The sequence below is a fragment of the Carettochelys insculpta genome, chromosome 2, assembly GCF_033958435.1.
Source record: "Carettochelys insculpta isolate YL-2023 chromosome 2, ASM3395843v1, whole genome shotgun sequence".
Taxonomy (NCBI): domain Eukaryota; kingdom Metazoa; phylum Chordata; order Testudines; family Carettochelyidae; genus Carettochelys; species Carettochelys insculpta.
Window position 1 is genome coordinate 235,860,791 of NC_134138.1, and position 16,251 is coordinate 235,877,041.

The 16,251-nt window shown below is 44.0% G+C and overlaps 1 protein-coding gene across 2 annotated transcripts in view; it reads right to left on the bottom strand.

Annotated features, from left to right (window-relative positions):
• Window positions 1–16,251, bottom strand: part of CDK14 (cyclin dependent kinase 14) — a 555,604-nt gene that overhangs the window by 97,969 nt on the left and 441,384 nt on the right. For both annotated transcript variants that reach the window (XM_074984765.1, XM_074984766.1), the window contains one exon: window positions 1,453–1,592. In XM_074984765.1, coding sequence (XP_074840866.1) covers window positions 1,453–1,592 — 140 coding nt within the window. The remainder of the gene's footprint in view (window positions 1–1,452; window positions 1,593–16,251) is intronic.

The window sequence follows — 16,251 nt, forward strand, 5'->3', positions numbered from 1 at the left end:
CAGGATTGAGATGTCACCAGTGCAGTGATTTTTGTTTGCCATTTAATGGGAAAAAGGATAACTAAACTGGCATGTTTGAGCTTTGATTAGCCATGAACTAATGAATCTCTTTGCATCATACTTTCAGCAAAGACAGACTTCGCTACAGCCTCATTAGCTTAAGAATGGGGGCACTGGATGTAGGGCTGGTGTCTGGGTAGGAGGGTGAGAATCCTGGACGTAATGTTAATATAGGAACAGAAAATCTTTGAGCACTGCAGGTGAATTAGAGAATACAACCAATTAGTGACAAGGATTTTTATTTATGCATTTTCCAAAATAGGGATTAGTCCTAAAAGCAGTTAGCCTTGGGAAGTAGGTTACCTTGAGTATCAGATTACAGAGCTGACTCAATATGGGGCCCAGTGCAGTTTTCTGATAGAAACAGTACAACTAACAATTTGGAAAAGGAAAGTTGACTTAGTAAAAATGAAGTAGACAAAAACATCCTCTTGATTAATATTTGCAATACAAGCCCAGCTTTTCAAACTTTAATATCCAAATCTCACATTTGAATGCTCAGTTCACCGTGCGTTTTAGGCACATAAATGCCATTGTTCTGTAGCTATATAATGATTTAAGTCTCTGGATATTGGATTGACCTCATACTGAGGTACTTGTGTTTGAAACCCCCAAAACAACTTCTGTTAGATTTCAAGAACACTTTTGTCCTCACTAATTTACATAAAAATCACAAATAAGACTCCCATGTGAAACCTATTTATGATAACAAAACAGTCTCTGGATCAAAAATACCCTTATCTTGCTATAAGCAAGATTTTGCCAGAATTCATCGCAGTGACTTTTAACATTCTGGAAAAAGATCAGGAAATCTGTGATATATGTACTACACAAATATTTAAAAAGGAATTGACAGCATTTGTGCTAGATGGAAGACAACCGGAATGTGTTTTGTTTAATAGGAGAAACAAAAGAGCTGTGTGTGAATACTGAAAGCGTTCTCAGCTAATAAAATGAAGTGCAAGTTCTTCTCATACATTTCAATTCAGCAAATTAACCAATTGTCTACTTTGCATTCCTCAGTCTTCAGAATGCCACGTCTCTTTAAAGCATTAGATACCGTGCATGAGAATCAAATATCTATGGATATTTACCCTGTATGCTGCAGCTAGTTAAAAAGTACTGTACGCTATGATGTGAAAACCACTAAAAATGTAAATCATATTTTTTCCTCTTGCTTTATGACAATTCAGATAATTCTCTTGGCTGCACACATAATCAAATACAAAGATAGCTAGCTGCAGACTGCAGAGTAGAGATAGCAAAGGAGAATCCATTTTTTCCTGTGTCAAGCGAACTGCAATTTGAACTGCAGAATTTTGCTCAAATACATATATCTCTACATACTGATTTCCTTGCTTCTATTCAACTCAGAGGTTTTGTCATACTCACTATCAGTTAGTTCCCATAGCCGTGGGGGCAGATCACTGAAATATTCGTGGCTCAGGGCTGCCTGTGCTGACAGCCTGTTCTTTGGGAAACACTGAAGTAGTTTGGAGGCCAGATCCTCTGCATGATTCACATAGCTTAGCCTGAAACACAAGCAAAGGGATGTAAAACAAACATATCTACACACAGGCTAGTTACTTTCCTTATTACAGGTTGTGCTCTCCTGGTCCAGCACCCTCAGGGCCAACCAAGGAATTTGCCAGACTGGGGAGGTCCATGTCAGTCCCGCTGCACCTGGCTGCTGGCGCCTGGGGTCCCGGCCCCTCCCCTCCACTTTAGCTACCACTGGAGGAAAATAACATTTACCATTTTGCCTTTCTTGTTCTTATTTCGCTTTAACACCCTGCGAACTTGAGAACTGCTATACCTAGAACCAAATGACTTACACCCTTTTAAACCATGAAATTCCAGTTTTTAAATGGCAATAAAAGTCTTTAAAATTTGCGAGACAGCAGCTATTAAAATCAAATCGTATTCACCATACTATAGATGTATCACCAAACTGACTGTAAAGTCTTTGGGGGCAGAGTGTGACACTGGCAGACCAGGTACCAGCTCATGCCAAGATCCCAAATTTAGAGATGATTAGATACCTGAAAATTATATGCAGGTTACTCTGAATACAAGATACGCCAGAGAGCAAGTTCTCATAAAGACTCCATTCTTCTGCCCACTCTACCATACTCTGCTAACAGTACAGTGTTCACTATGCTTATGGGAGCCACAATCATCACTTAAAGCTACTCAGCCCCAAATGACACATTCGCTACAAGAGGAAGCACAATGATTCCCCTCTGGGATGACTTTATAATTTCCCTTCAAGACTATAGCATTAGAGGCTAGGAAAAGGGAGAGCTGGAAGGCAGCCAGACTGAGGAGGGGGAAAGCTACACCCCAGAGGGGCACCCCTCGGGGTCTTCTCCCCAGGACGGGTTGGAAGGACTGTCTCTGGCTGCTGTACTGTTGCTTCTGTGAGAAACTGGGCTTCTGTTGCCTAATAAACCTTGTGTTGTACCTGCTGAGTGAGAGTCACTCCTGCCAGCGGACGGGGTGCAGTGCAGGGGGACCCCTGAGCCCCATCACACTGGTGTCAGGAGTGGGATGCACTGCACCCATGGATGAGCTCCCAGCAGTGGCTGACTGAGCACAAGAGAAGGAAGGAGTCTCACAAGAGCCAGAGGGGGAACAGAGCCATTCCTGCAGCTGCTGCTGGTGAGTGGATACCCCGGGAGATAGCGGGGAGATGGATTATACCCGACTCCTGAAGGCAGAGCTAGCGGGGCTGTGCAGAGAGAGGGGCCTGACCGTGGGGAAGGCGACCAAGGCTCAGCTGATTGCCCAGCTGGAAGAGAATGACCGATCCGAGGGGGCAGAGCCCGTCCCAGCAGAAAGTGGCTGGTCAGCCTCGGGAAGCGTTTCGGATTCTCCGACAGCAGCAGGGGCTCGACGCCGTCAGACAGACGCGGTGCCCGCCAGGTCGCGCTCAGCTAGCGGTGGTCCATCGCAGGCAGAGTCCCCCACCGCAGAGCTGCGACGGCTGGAACTCGAGGTGAAATTAAAGGAACTGGAAGCCCAGGAACGGCAGAGGGAGCACGAGCGCCAGCTACAAGAGAGACAGCGGGAGGAAAGAGAGTGAGAGCGGGAGGAGAAAGAACGAGAACGGAAGGAGAGAGCGTGAGAGCGTGAGGAGAGAGAGCGAGAGCGGGAGCATGAGTGGGCCATGGCAGAGGCGAGACGCCAAGAGGCCCCAGCTGCGGTAAGCGGGGAGAGGGCCAGACGGCTCGAGGTAGCCAGTCACTTGGAGACACGTGTGCTGGCCCAGTGTCAGGACCCAGGGGACATGGACGAGTTCCTTACTGCCTTTGAGCGAGCCTGTGAGTTGCATGAGGTTCTCCCAGATGAGTGGCTCCGGCACCTCACCCACTTGCTGGGCCAGAAGGCCGCAGCGGTGCTCAGCCGGCTGGAGGGGCTGCAGCCTGGGGACTATGAACGGTTCAAACAGGCCCTGCTGCATAAGTTCGGGCTGACTCTGGAGATGTACAAAAAGAAGTTCCAGGAGGCACAGAAGAGGCCAGAGGAAACCCATGTAGATACAACTGCCTGCCTGAAGCAATACTACCAGAAGTGGGCGTTCGGAATGGGAGTCCAGTCCATAGAGGACCTGATCGAGCTGGCGGTCGTGGAGCGATTCTACGAGATGTACGCACCTGACCTGAGGGTGTGGCTCGTGGACCAGAAGCCAGGGGACTCACACGATGCAGGGAAACTGGCAGATGACTTCACAAACAGCCGGGCCAGGTTTGAAAGTGAGCCCCACAAAGAGAGGGACTCCCGGAGAGAGAGGGAGTCCTGGAGAAACCGAGAATCTCAGAGAGACCGGTCCCTAACTGTACGACAGAGGGGACCACCTCTTGGGCAAGCCCAGGAAAGAAGGGCCAGCCACCCACCCCCCAGAGAGCCAAACAGAGCCCGGACAGAGCAGCCGGCCCGAGGGACACAACAAGACCTAGGCTGTTATCGCTGTGGGCGAAAGGGGCATAGAGCAGCCCAGTGCCCCAGGCTCCCAGACAGGTTGAGCAGGCCGGGGGGTCATGGAGTCAACTGGGTGGGGTCCCAGAAGCCAGAGGGGCTGGCGGCCAAGGCGGGTGGTGCTGACAATGGGCACTCGGATTGGGCCGAGTCCGCCCCACAGACCAGCTCCTCAGGGGGACCAAATGCTCAGAGGTCAGTTTACAGAGTGGGGGCGGCACTGCCTCTGTGGAGCAAGTGTCTCAAACACCTCAAAGTAGACGGAAAAAAGGTCACGGGGTTCTGGGACACAGGCGCTGACGTGACGCTGGCCCGACCCGGGGTGGTGGGACCGGGCTGCATGATACCCAATTCCCACCTGACAACAACAGGAATTGATGGGACACCTTTCAAGGTGCCCATGGCGAGGGTGCACCTGAAATGGGGGAAGAAGGAAGGCCCCAAGGAAGTGGGCGTGCACAGCCATTTGCCGGCGGATGTACTGATGGGGGCTGACCTGGAGAACTGGCAAGGTGAACGCCCTCGTGCCCTGGTCCTGACCCGTAGCCAAAGAAAACGAGGGGTGCGCTCCCCAGATTCAGGGGTACAGGCCCAGCCAAAGTCACAGGAGCCACAGGGGCCAACCCTGAGAGAAAGGGGGCCCCCAAAAACCAGATCTCACAGGCCAGGGATGCTGGAGCCAGGCAGGGATGAGGGAGTAGCATCCGCCCCTGCCCCAGCGGAAGAATTCCCGGCAGAGCAGCAGAGACACCCCTCCTTGCAGAAGCTGAGGGAACTGGCCAGTCTCAGCCCAGCTCCACAGCTGGGGGAGGGCTGCAGGGAGAGATTCCTGTGGCAAAAAGGATTCCTGTACCGGGAGTGGGCTCCCAGATGCAAAGCGGAGCCATAGAAGGTCCAGAGGCAACTGGTGGTCCCCCAAAAGTACCGGCGCAGGTTGCTGTACCTAGCCCATGATGTCCTGCTTGCAGGACACCAGGGGATCCACCGCACCAGGAGAAGGTTGTTACAGAACTTTTTTTGGCCAGGGATCTTTGCAGCTGTCTGTCTGTATTGCCTGTCCTGCGATCCCTGCCAGAGGGTGGGGAAGACCCGGGACAAGGGGAAAGCTGCCCTGAGGCCACTGCCCATCATAGAGGAGCCTTTCCAGAAAGTGGCTATAGACATAGTGGGCCCCTTCAGCAAGGCAACGCGTTCGGGGAAGAAATATATTTTGGTAGTGGTAGATTTTGCCACGCGATACCCAGAAGCTGTGGCCTTGACCTCTACCGACGCTGACACCTTGGCGGATGCACTGCTGTCCATTTTCAGCAGAGTGGGGTTCCCCAAGGAGGTCCTCACAGATCAGGGGTCCAACTTCATGTCGGCCCTACTGCAAAGCTTGTGGGACAAGTGTGGGGTCCGGCACACCTGGGCCACAGCCTACCACCCACAGACCAATGGGCTGGTGGAGAGGTTCAATGGGACTCTGAAGCAGATGCTGAGAACCTTCATGAATCAATACCCCCATGACTGGGACAAGTACTTACCCCACCTGCTGTTTGCATACAGGGAGGTGCCCCAGGAATCCACGGGATTCTCCCTGTTTGAGCTGCTGTACGGAAGGAGGGTACGGGGACCCTTGGACTTGCTCAGAGAAGAGTGGGAGGGGACGGCCTCTCCTGAAGGGGAGTCAGTGGTACAGTATGTACTGACCGTCTGGGAAAAACTCACCGAGCTCATGGGCCTGGCCAGGGAGAACCTCTCCATGGCCCAGAGGAAGCAAAAGGTCTGGTATGACCGTAACGCCCGGGCCCGAGCCTATGCCACCGGGGATCAAGTGATGGTCCTTGTACCTGTGCGGCGGAACAAGCTGCAAGCGGCCTGGGATGGGCCCTTCAAGGTTGTCAAACAGCTAAATGACGTGAATTATGTGGTGGAACTGTCGAACCGGGCCCACAGCCACCGGGTCTATCATGTGAACATGATGAAACCTTACTGGGACAGACAGAACTTGGTGCTGGCCGTGTGCAGACAATGGGAGGGGCAGGGGGATGATCCCTTGGTGGATTTGCTCACAAGGACTGGAGCCGGCTCCTTGCTGGAGTCTATTCCCCTCTCAGACCAGCTGACCCCTGCCCAGCAGACGGAGATCAAGGAGGTGCTACATTCGCATCAACAGCTGTTCTCGGACAGACCCGGACGCACTGACCTGGCTGTCCACCGAATAGAGACAGGCACCCATGCCCCTATCAAGTGTGTGCCATTCAGAGCCACAGGGAGGACGGCTCAGGACATAGAGGGGGAAGTTGAAGACATGCTGGCTCTGGGGGTGATCCAACCCTCCTCCAGCCCCTGGGCCTCTCCCGTGGTGTTAGTCCCTAAAAAAGATGGGTCTGTTCGGTTTTGTGTGGACTATCGCAAGCTTAACGCCATCACTGTATCGGACGCCTACCCCATGCCCAGGCCTGATGACCTTTTAGACAAGCGGGAGGGAAGCCTCATATGCAAGACATGCTAATATTGATAGCGATCAAAAAAGTACAATTCATTGCATTTTGGATTTGTGACATTGGTATACATTAAATGCATTTTCCTCTAATGAGCATATCTGCTCCATTCTTGTGAAGAAATAGGATATATGTCCACAGAACTCCTGAGTATCAACAGTTGACTGAAAAAGAGTTGACAACCTCAGGCTATTAATCCCAGCCAATTTTATTTAAAAAAAAATGCACTTTAAAAAAAAATGGACTTAGCTTTATATTGCTACTCTGGGGGTAAACACACAGAAAGTAAATGGTAATCTTCAGTGTCATTTTGCCACATTCTTTCCCTTTTTCAGTTTGTGATGCAATATGGGCTTCAAGGTCAGTCATTCAATATAGCCCAAGCTTTGCAAGAGGATTAATTCCAGGTTCCTTGAACAACTGTTTTATTTGGCTTTTTTATGACAACTTCAAGGAAGTGCTACACAAACCAGAACACTGGTAAATATCAGTATACTTATCAACTGCCAAAAAATCAGCAAGTGTCTAAATTTGAGGCTTCCTTTGAGTCTGAGTCCAAGACCAAATGGCCCTCTTGGACCCTCCTCTGATTTGCCCAGCTCAGAGCCTATTTAACAATGACTGAAGAACTGCCTTCCCAGAGTTTGCATCTGATCCTGATGAGGTAGTAATGGCATCGTGGTTTATAAATGTAAGATAACTCTGCTAATATCCCATATAGGAACATCATTGAGAAATGCCATTGGCATTGCAAGGGCCACTCTGGAATGAGCTTGTATCTTTAGAGGAGGACCAGTCTGAGTTAATTCATATGCTGTCATGATAAAAGAAAGTTATCTATCGGGAGATTGCCTTTTAAGAGACCTCTTGCTCCTTAGCTTGGATCACATACAAAACAGAGGAGATGAAAAATGGAATGGTTTAATTCTAACCAGATAAAAAGAAAAACATGGCCTAACATCCAAGTTACAGAGATATTGCTTATCTAGGGTTGAATGTGGCTTAGTGATGAACACTGGTAGATATATAACTTGGTTAAGAAAACTTTAGACATCGCTAGACAAAGCTCTCGGACTTCAGTGTGCTGGACATGCACTACGTACATGGAATACATGGTTGGGTCTACTTAAAGCACTACTCTGAGTACGACAAGAAGTCCTGTGGCACCTTATAGACTAACAGATGTTTCGGAGTATAAGCTTTCGTGGGCAAAGACCCGCTTCATCAGATGCATTGTTTGACCAGCTGATAATGCTGTGAGAAAGCATCAGATGGTTTGTATAGTATTCGTTTAGTATTATGCTGATTATTTGATATTTTGGATTTTGCATCTGATGAAGCGGGTCTTTGCCCACGAAAACTTATGCTCCGAAATATGTTAGTCTATAAGGTGCCACAGAACTTCTTGTTGTTCTTGAAGACAGACTAACATGGCTGCCTCTCTGATACTCTGAGTGTGGTCGTTCACCAGTTGTACACCCACCTTATATTAATTTCATCTAAAGCATAGTTCTGTAGTTTGCTGATGGGAATGTTAAGCGGGACTGTGAGAAAAGCCTTACTGAAAAATCAAAATAGATCATATTTACTGCTTTCCCCCCGCCATCTACTAGGCCAGTTACCCTGTCAAAGCATGAACATTAGTTGTTCTGCCATGATATTTTTCTTGACAAACCCATGCAAGTTATTCCTGATAGGTAACCTATATGGCACAAAATCTAATTTCTGACTCTCATTTTTGGTACTTGTAAAATGAGTGAGGCAAAATGCGAAGAACAGAATTTTTTGTGAATTCTGAATCACAATTCTGATTTAAATATGCTAGCATCCTTTATTAGATTTCTTTCTTACATTTGGATATGCAAAAATTATGATTGCATGAAAGTTGGTGGAAAATGAGTATCTGGTGCATAGTCAAGATTTGTTCAACCAACCAACCAAAGTTACCCAAAAAATGAAATATATTTTGAGTGAAGTTAGTTTATAAAGCCAAGACCACCTTGTGAAAGAGCAAAAATGACATAGGTTGACTTAGACAATCAGTCCAGAAGCAAAATCCAAAATATCAAATAATCAGCACAATACTAAACGAATACTATACAAACCATCTAATGCTTTCTCACAGCATTATCAGCTAGTCAAACAATTTTGAACAGATAAATAAACTAGTAAAAATTGAGACTCTTGATGGACAATTTGTGAACAGAAAAAACAACTAAACTAACTGAACAAAAAGTCTGCAACGAATAGCCTGACCTACTGTGCCTACTTTGCTTTTTACTCCCCCTGTAATGATTATAGGAATGTAGTCAGGATTAGCTGTTTTTACAGTGCTTTAAAATTTTCAGAAGCTAAGTTATTACCTTTCATATTTTAAGGTCAGAAGACATTATTATGATCATTTAGTCTGCATAAAACATATTACTGAAGAACACTCGTTAATTTCTGCATCAAGCCCATTATGTCTAGCAGAGCTGGAAAATACCTTTAAAGTCTATATAAAAAGTTCTATTTGGCCATTTCTACACAGGCCACTTTCTTTGAAAGTGGCATGCTAATACACAGCCTGAAATATGCTAATGAGATGCATTTGCAAATTCCCCATGCCTCATTAGCATAAGGACATGTGGTATGGAGCCTGGAGGACATTCTTCCGGACTCCCAAAAGTCGTTGGCACGGCCCTCGGGGGGGGGGTCTTCCGGAAGGAAATCCTTCTTCCAGCGGCTACGCTTGTAAATGGCATTTTGGAGGCCAGAAGAACATCTTCCAGACTCCAAATCACGTGACCTTATGCTAATGAGGCATGGGGAATTTGCATCCGCACCTTCTTAGCATATTTCGGGCCGTGTATTAGCATGCCACTTTCGAAGAAAGTGGCCTGTGTAGAAACAGCCTTTTTGTTTATGTACTTTGGCTCAACAGCGCAGAAATTCTTCTTCAGTAAATCTGTCTTTTGCAAACGGCATTTATGGAGATTAGGTGGACAATGCAAAAGGAAATATTCATGTGAAATCCAGAGACTTGTTTCAAGCAAGTCATTGTCAACTAACATTTACACACACACACACACACACACACACACACACACACACACACAGCATGTTCAGATACTATAAACTCATCTACTACTTGAGCATTTGTTGGTACAACTCATTTAATACAAAACATTGTGTTTTTTCCCAAATATCCTCTTTAAAAAGTTCCCCTAGAAATTAAATATTTATCTGATACACATTTCAGACAGTATTCCTTAATATGGGGAGGAAAAGTTGGGTTTTCTGATTGCGTCCTGTATGAAGGTGCTATATAACACAGAAAATTTTTTTTAAAAAAAACAAAACACCTTAAAAGAAAAAAAAACTTTTGGATTCCTAAATACACCATCTTCGATATGGCGATAGAGTGGAATTTCATACAATATGGCTTTGTAGCCAAGACATAATAGCATGTTTTGTCTCACAGCAGTTGGGCCATACAGTAACTTGGCATGCAAGATATGGTAAGTCTCAATATTCATGCTTCACTTACTGTCACACTAATCACTTTGGAATGGTTACTGGTCATGGCAGCATACATAATTTCAATAGAAAATGCTGCATACAGCAGAGTACAGTGAAACCCTTAGTGCTGCCCGTTAAATTACAGAAAAGTAGTGGTACAAACAGCAATGGAAAGATTTTTAGAAAGAGCTAACTCGTCAACACTTACAAAATACCTTTTCCCTTCACAATAAACGATCGAAGTATACAAATCTCCCTAGCACAATAAAACAAATACCATTTTTGGTTATTTTACTTCAACATTATGACTTGGAATAGAATTGAATAACTGTAAATCACACTGGATTACCAGAATTTGGTTTAATTTCAGAAGACAGGTTTACATATCTTTCTATTGCAAAGGAAGGTCAGTATTTGGTCAAGCAGAACATGACTAGGATCACTGAAGTTTGGTTTAAGCTTTTGAGTTAAAAAACAAAAGATTCAGGCATGTGCAGTGAACTTCTGAACTCAGAGTGCCTTGTTTGTTAAATGAAATGAAATGCAGGGTTTAAATTCACATTAATAATTAAGATGTGGGTATTTAAAAGAGAGATTAGTCCTGTCCATACATTTTTTGACAGCAAATGAGGTGAATACTTCCCCGAGGTAAACATTTTGTGTTTACATTTTCCAAATCAAATTGCAATTTGACAGCATAACTCTCATGGTATAATTCTACTTTGTTTCTTTTAAGGCACATAACTCCCTTAATCTCCTTTCGAGTATGTAAGCAAATACTATAATTTTTTAATTATTCATTTTGCACTAACGCCAAGAGGGCTCAACTACTATCCAGGCCTCTTTGTGTGAGGTCCCGTATAAAGAGATAACAGGAGATAATCATTGCCCCAAACAGCTTGAAATCCAAACAGACATGGGAAAGGGGAAAAGATGTGTTATCCATATTTTAGGTCTGGAGAACTGAAGTACAGAGAGATTAACAGGAAGATTTTCAAAGCATGAAGTGCAGTTAAGTGCCATTGTCCACTGGAAGTGCCTTTAAACATCTCCTAAGCAACTCCTAGTCATACAGGAAGTCTGTAGCAGAGCTGGAACTGAACCACAATCTCCTGAGTCCCTGTCTTTAACCATGAGATGAACACTCAACTGTTCTTCTAACAAAGAATTGGATACACAATCCAAAACTAGTTGTAAACAGAAAAATGTTCACATCATTTAGTTGAGCCCAATGTTTCAATGTCATAAACAGAATAAACATACATAGGAACTGTTTCATGGCGCTGAAGCCCATATTACACTACAAAAGCAAAAAATTACTAAAGACTAAACAACTGTACTGTGATTTTTGCCACACCACCCAACTACAAGTTGAACTTCTTTCTTCTGGCAACCTCAAGACCTGACTAGTGCTGAACCAGAGAATTTGCTGGACCACAGCAGGTCAATATTGTCTAGCAGCATTTCCAACACTTCCACTGCTTACTGGGCTCTTAGAAGACATTTAAGGGTAAATTAGAGCTAAATAAGAGCACAGAACACAGAGCCAGGACTGGTGACTTTATGGGACTGAATAAAACTTGGCCACACCCATGATAAGTTGACATCCACGTGGAAAGGGGCAATGACTCTCGTGTGGGGTTGCGTGGCGGAGAGGCCCTGCTGGCAGCAGTCAAGGCAGAAGCGGCGGGCGAGCCAGGCACTAAATGGGAGGGAGCACCACAGATGGCAAGCAGCACCCGAGGCACAGCTGCGCAGGGCGGGCAGCAGTGGCCCTAGCCGCCCGGGGGGCTGAGTGGCAGCAGCAGGGCTGGGATGGGCTGCGCACCCAGCATCCATGTCTTGCAGAGCGGCATGATCTACTGCCAGGACTCGGACGAGTCTACCTCCCCGCACCAGACTGCCGCCCTCTCGCAGGGTGAGCCACCCCCTTGCACAGCCTCTTCATCAACACCAACACAGCTGACTCCATCCCCTCGGTGCTTGCCTACCAGAGCCACCAGCATCCAAATCGGTCCTTGTAAATGTGAAGAAATGCCTCGTAAGCTGAAGTAGGGGTATTAAATGAAACTCGTCGTAAAGTCGAATTCTCGTAACGCGAATGGGTATATCTCAGGGTATGACTGTATATCAGGGACGAAGTTAGCCCATCAGGATTACCGTGATGAAATCACCATAACACAGACCAAACATCCAGCAAACTAAAATCATGCCAGACACAGATGTTGCTGGACCAGAGTGCCAAACTAGAGAGATTTAACCTGTTAAAGTGTTTTTTTTTAATCTCGATGCAAATAAAAGCACAACACCCAAAGATTCTGACAAACATACAAAACGGCTGAAGAAAATATTTTTACATTGCCTATTTGGTCTTCCCCAACCTCGCTTGCGGTCTGTGGAAGATGACACCCTCCCCCTGTAATAAGATTTGCAATGAAAGCAAATAGTTAAAGTCAAAGACCAAATGAACACCCGAAGGAGGCAAAAAATGTGAAAGGATATAAGGCAGTGCTGTCTTTGTTTCCCATTGATTTGTTTTACCAGACCACAAAATAAAGTGACTCTTCATAAGGTTTTCTCTATTTCCAGAAGGGGTATAAAGGAAGAGATTATTAGACATGCACAGCTTAGATAGCTAAGTATCTTTTGACTATACATAAATTGTTTAGCAACATTATCCTTGCTTATTGAAGTACTGGAAAGGTGGTTAAATTATGTTGATAAAATAAAAGCAATGGCAAACATACATGATTGTTCTTCCTGTGGTGTTTGTACATCACTGTAAGTATTGGATTTCTTGGCATGGGCATGAGTACAGGTGTTCAAGAAGGCCATAGTCGTATTTAGATGAGCCACATAGGTGACATGATTTAGCCAGAGTTTTTTTTTAACCCCCTCCCCATGGCTGGGGCTGCCAGAGGAGTAGCGGGGGGGGGCTCCAGCTCCCATACCCTGCTGCAGTAGGGCACAGGGGCTCTGGCTCCCAGCCCCACAGCAGCCTCGTGGCCCCTGTGCTACCGCAGGCCTGGCCTGGGCTCCAGCTCATGGCCCCGCTCTGAAAAAAAGGGTGCTTGTACGCTGTACCAGCATGTACAGTCCCAAAAAGAGCACTGGTTTTAGTGAGTAAATGTAGCATATGAAGGCACCAATGAGAGCGAACTAAATTACTTATGAAAACTCTCTCTGTGAGTGTATCTTGTCAAAAACATACTTGTAGAAATTTCTAAGGCTAAAATCTACTGTTCTAATGCACATCAACATAAACTTCTTTATACACTAAAATCTTTTATCTGGCACCCCCAAAAGAACTGAGGTTGACAGACAATCAAATGTGCTCGATATTAGAGCAGGGCTCTGCTGTGACTGCCAGTCAGCTGGTCCACAGCATGAGGGTTAACAAAACGTGCCAGTTACCTGGGTGATGGATAACTGAGCTTTTACTGTACCACTTTTAAACATACAGGGATGTAGAGCCTGGGTCATTAACCTTTTTCTTCAAGCACCTTGGTCTGAGAATTGCTGGACTGTTTAAAATGAATAAATGGAACAGAAGACTCAGTAATACTTTCATCTGGAAGATTTAGCATTAGGTGCTGCTGAATGCACCAAATACCAAGAATACAACCAAACCACACGCTCAAAACAGCTGAGACCAATAGTCAAGTACAACAGTAGACATCCATGTTATAAATTAAGTAAATGCCTGCATGCATACGGCCAGATATAATTAGGCTAAAATGCATGCTTAAATCTAGGTTTCCACTGGAGCTAATTTCTCCTCCTGTATAGCGCTATCTGCACTAGGGATGGATTATAACTTAGCATAGTGTGTATCTTGTATAGATGCATAATGTTTCCAGCAATGCTTAGGCTGAGCTATCTACCTTGCCTCTTGCTGAATCAGTTTCATTCAATTGTTTATCTTCCCACAGAGATGGCATCACCATAGACTCCTCCCTGTAAGAGGCTGTCTACATAAGTGCTTTTTTTTTTTTTTTTTAAATCTGGCTACAATGTAGTTCGGGCTACAAACCAACCTAGTGTTTTATAACCAGGGTCACTCACAGCATTGTTTAATAATCATTATTGAGATGTTTAAACCCAAGTATGTTGCTAGATGTTTGGCTAGACTGGGGCCTTGAGCCACCTTTCCAAAAATTCCTTCACAAAAAAAAAAAAAAAAAAAAAAATGGAGACAATATATCCAGCCACAGGACATTGAAGGGTTAAACCCTTTCAAGTTTATACAGCATTGTAAGATTGTCAGATGGATGGCACTACAGAAGGGCAGGCCTTTTATTAAAACTTGGCTAATCTGAACTTTGAATATAGAATTTAAAGAGAGCCATTCTGCACATGATTGACTTAAGCTTACAGTATTTTATTTCCGTCTAGGTCCTGACATCCACGGTCATTGGCTTTTGTTCTATTTGATGCCATACAATAAACTATACTGAGACTACCATACCTTCCATAGAAAACCAGTGCAAACTAATGCCATCTTATAGGCATAATGCTATTATTACAACTACAATATTGCAGTTTATCTACTTAAAAGTCATCACATTATATGCTCAATGGAATATGGAATAAGGCTATGTAAAAAAGTTTAAAAGTCCAATGTAGTATTGTGTATAGCATATGATCTTAGCAGCATAATGCATACTGGGGCATCATACAGAGTAAGAGCCCTTGAATTTGGTGTAGAATACAGGAAGAAATAAAATGAGGTAGCTTTAAATGCAAGTATATGTCAAATGACACACTTACTCCTAGTGCTCTTTTGGACTCTTTGGCACATAATTGTAGAACTGCTGATTTTTTTTTTTAAATTCAAATCAAGAGAATTACTGAGCGTTTTGTTCTTTTCTTTTTTAAAATTGTGTCAAAGTGTTTGAACACAGAGCTGCAAAAGTATTCATAGGTCACCTTTAAGATTTATTTCATATTTCCTTGTTTGCAATTTTTGTCAATTTCTTTGAGTAAAAATATTTCCCAAGGAATTTTAATCATCACTTCTCTTACCATCCCCCTGCAGTCCCAGAAAACAAATATAGTAATTACTACTTTTCAATTTTGTAAGGCACCAATCAGTTATCTTCATTCAGCATACCACTTAGTCCAATATTAAAGACATTCTTTGTGACAAATGTGTATGAAATTCCTTGCGCCATGATAGAAAATTTCAGAATATATGTTATGTTATCTACTGGAAGATATTTCTTTGTGGTAAACATAACTAATAAAATAATAATAATTTAATAACTAATAAAAAGTACAAGTTCGTGGATAAGTTTCATCAGAAGCTTTACTTCCTTTGAAAACACTGAAATGGCACCATCATCTAATAAGGATAGTGCTTTTAAAAGGTCTTCCTCATACATCTCAGAAAGCTGAACAATGTTTCCTTGGAAAATAAATACAGATAAAATAATTACTCAAAAATATGCTATTTTATGAACTATTATTTCACCAGAAAAGGAGGAAAATATATCTTTCATCCTGAACAAAAACTCTTCAAGTGTTATGTTCTCTATAAACCTTTCACTGGGAATTGAAAATATAAGTTAGTAATGCAATAAATGTCCTAACAAATATATCAGATTTTTCACTTAATGCTTTTTACAGGCTTAAACCAAATGGAGTGAAAGAAAATCACCTTTTACAGTATAACTCTTACAGGAAGAATAGCTTTCTGTTATGCTTTTTAAAAGAAGGCATGGTGAATTTATATCGACTTCACTGCATCTCGGGGCATGATAAAAGGTAGAAAATACACCAGTGCAGTTAACTTTCCATAGCATTCTTTCTTCACATATTTATTTCCTCACTGAATGAACATACACAGAGGTAACAAAAAACAAAAACACAGGAGTAGCTGAAATAAACCTTTGGAACGCTATACAGTCAATGCGCTGTGTGTTTTTCTCTCTCTCTCCTTAGCTTGGATTGTTACTCTCCAAAGGAATTGTAGCAGAAGCACCCAAAGATGGAGCAAGAGAGACACTGAGGAAGATGGAGAACTTTGAGTTTTAAGTTTGTCACTGGGTGCAACTGCTAGTGTTGCAAACAAGTTCTTCCTATTGAACAACGGTAAAGAAAAATCTGTCTCTTTGAAACCTACTCTTTTGAAATCTCAAAGCGTCCTGGTAAAAAACCATTAGTATTCTCCTATATTCTCAACTCACTTTTCTCCTATTTTAACATCTCGGGTTTGAAAAGTCTT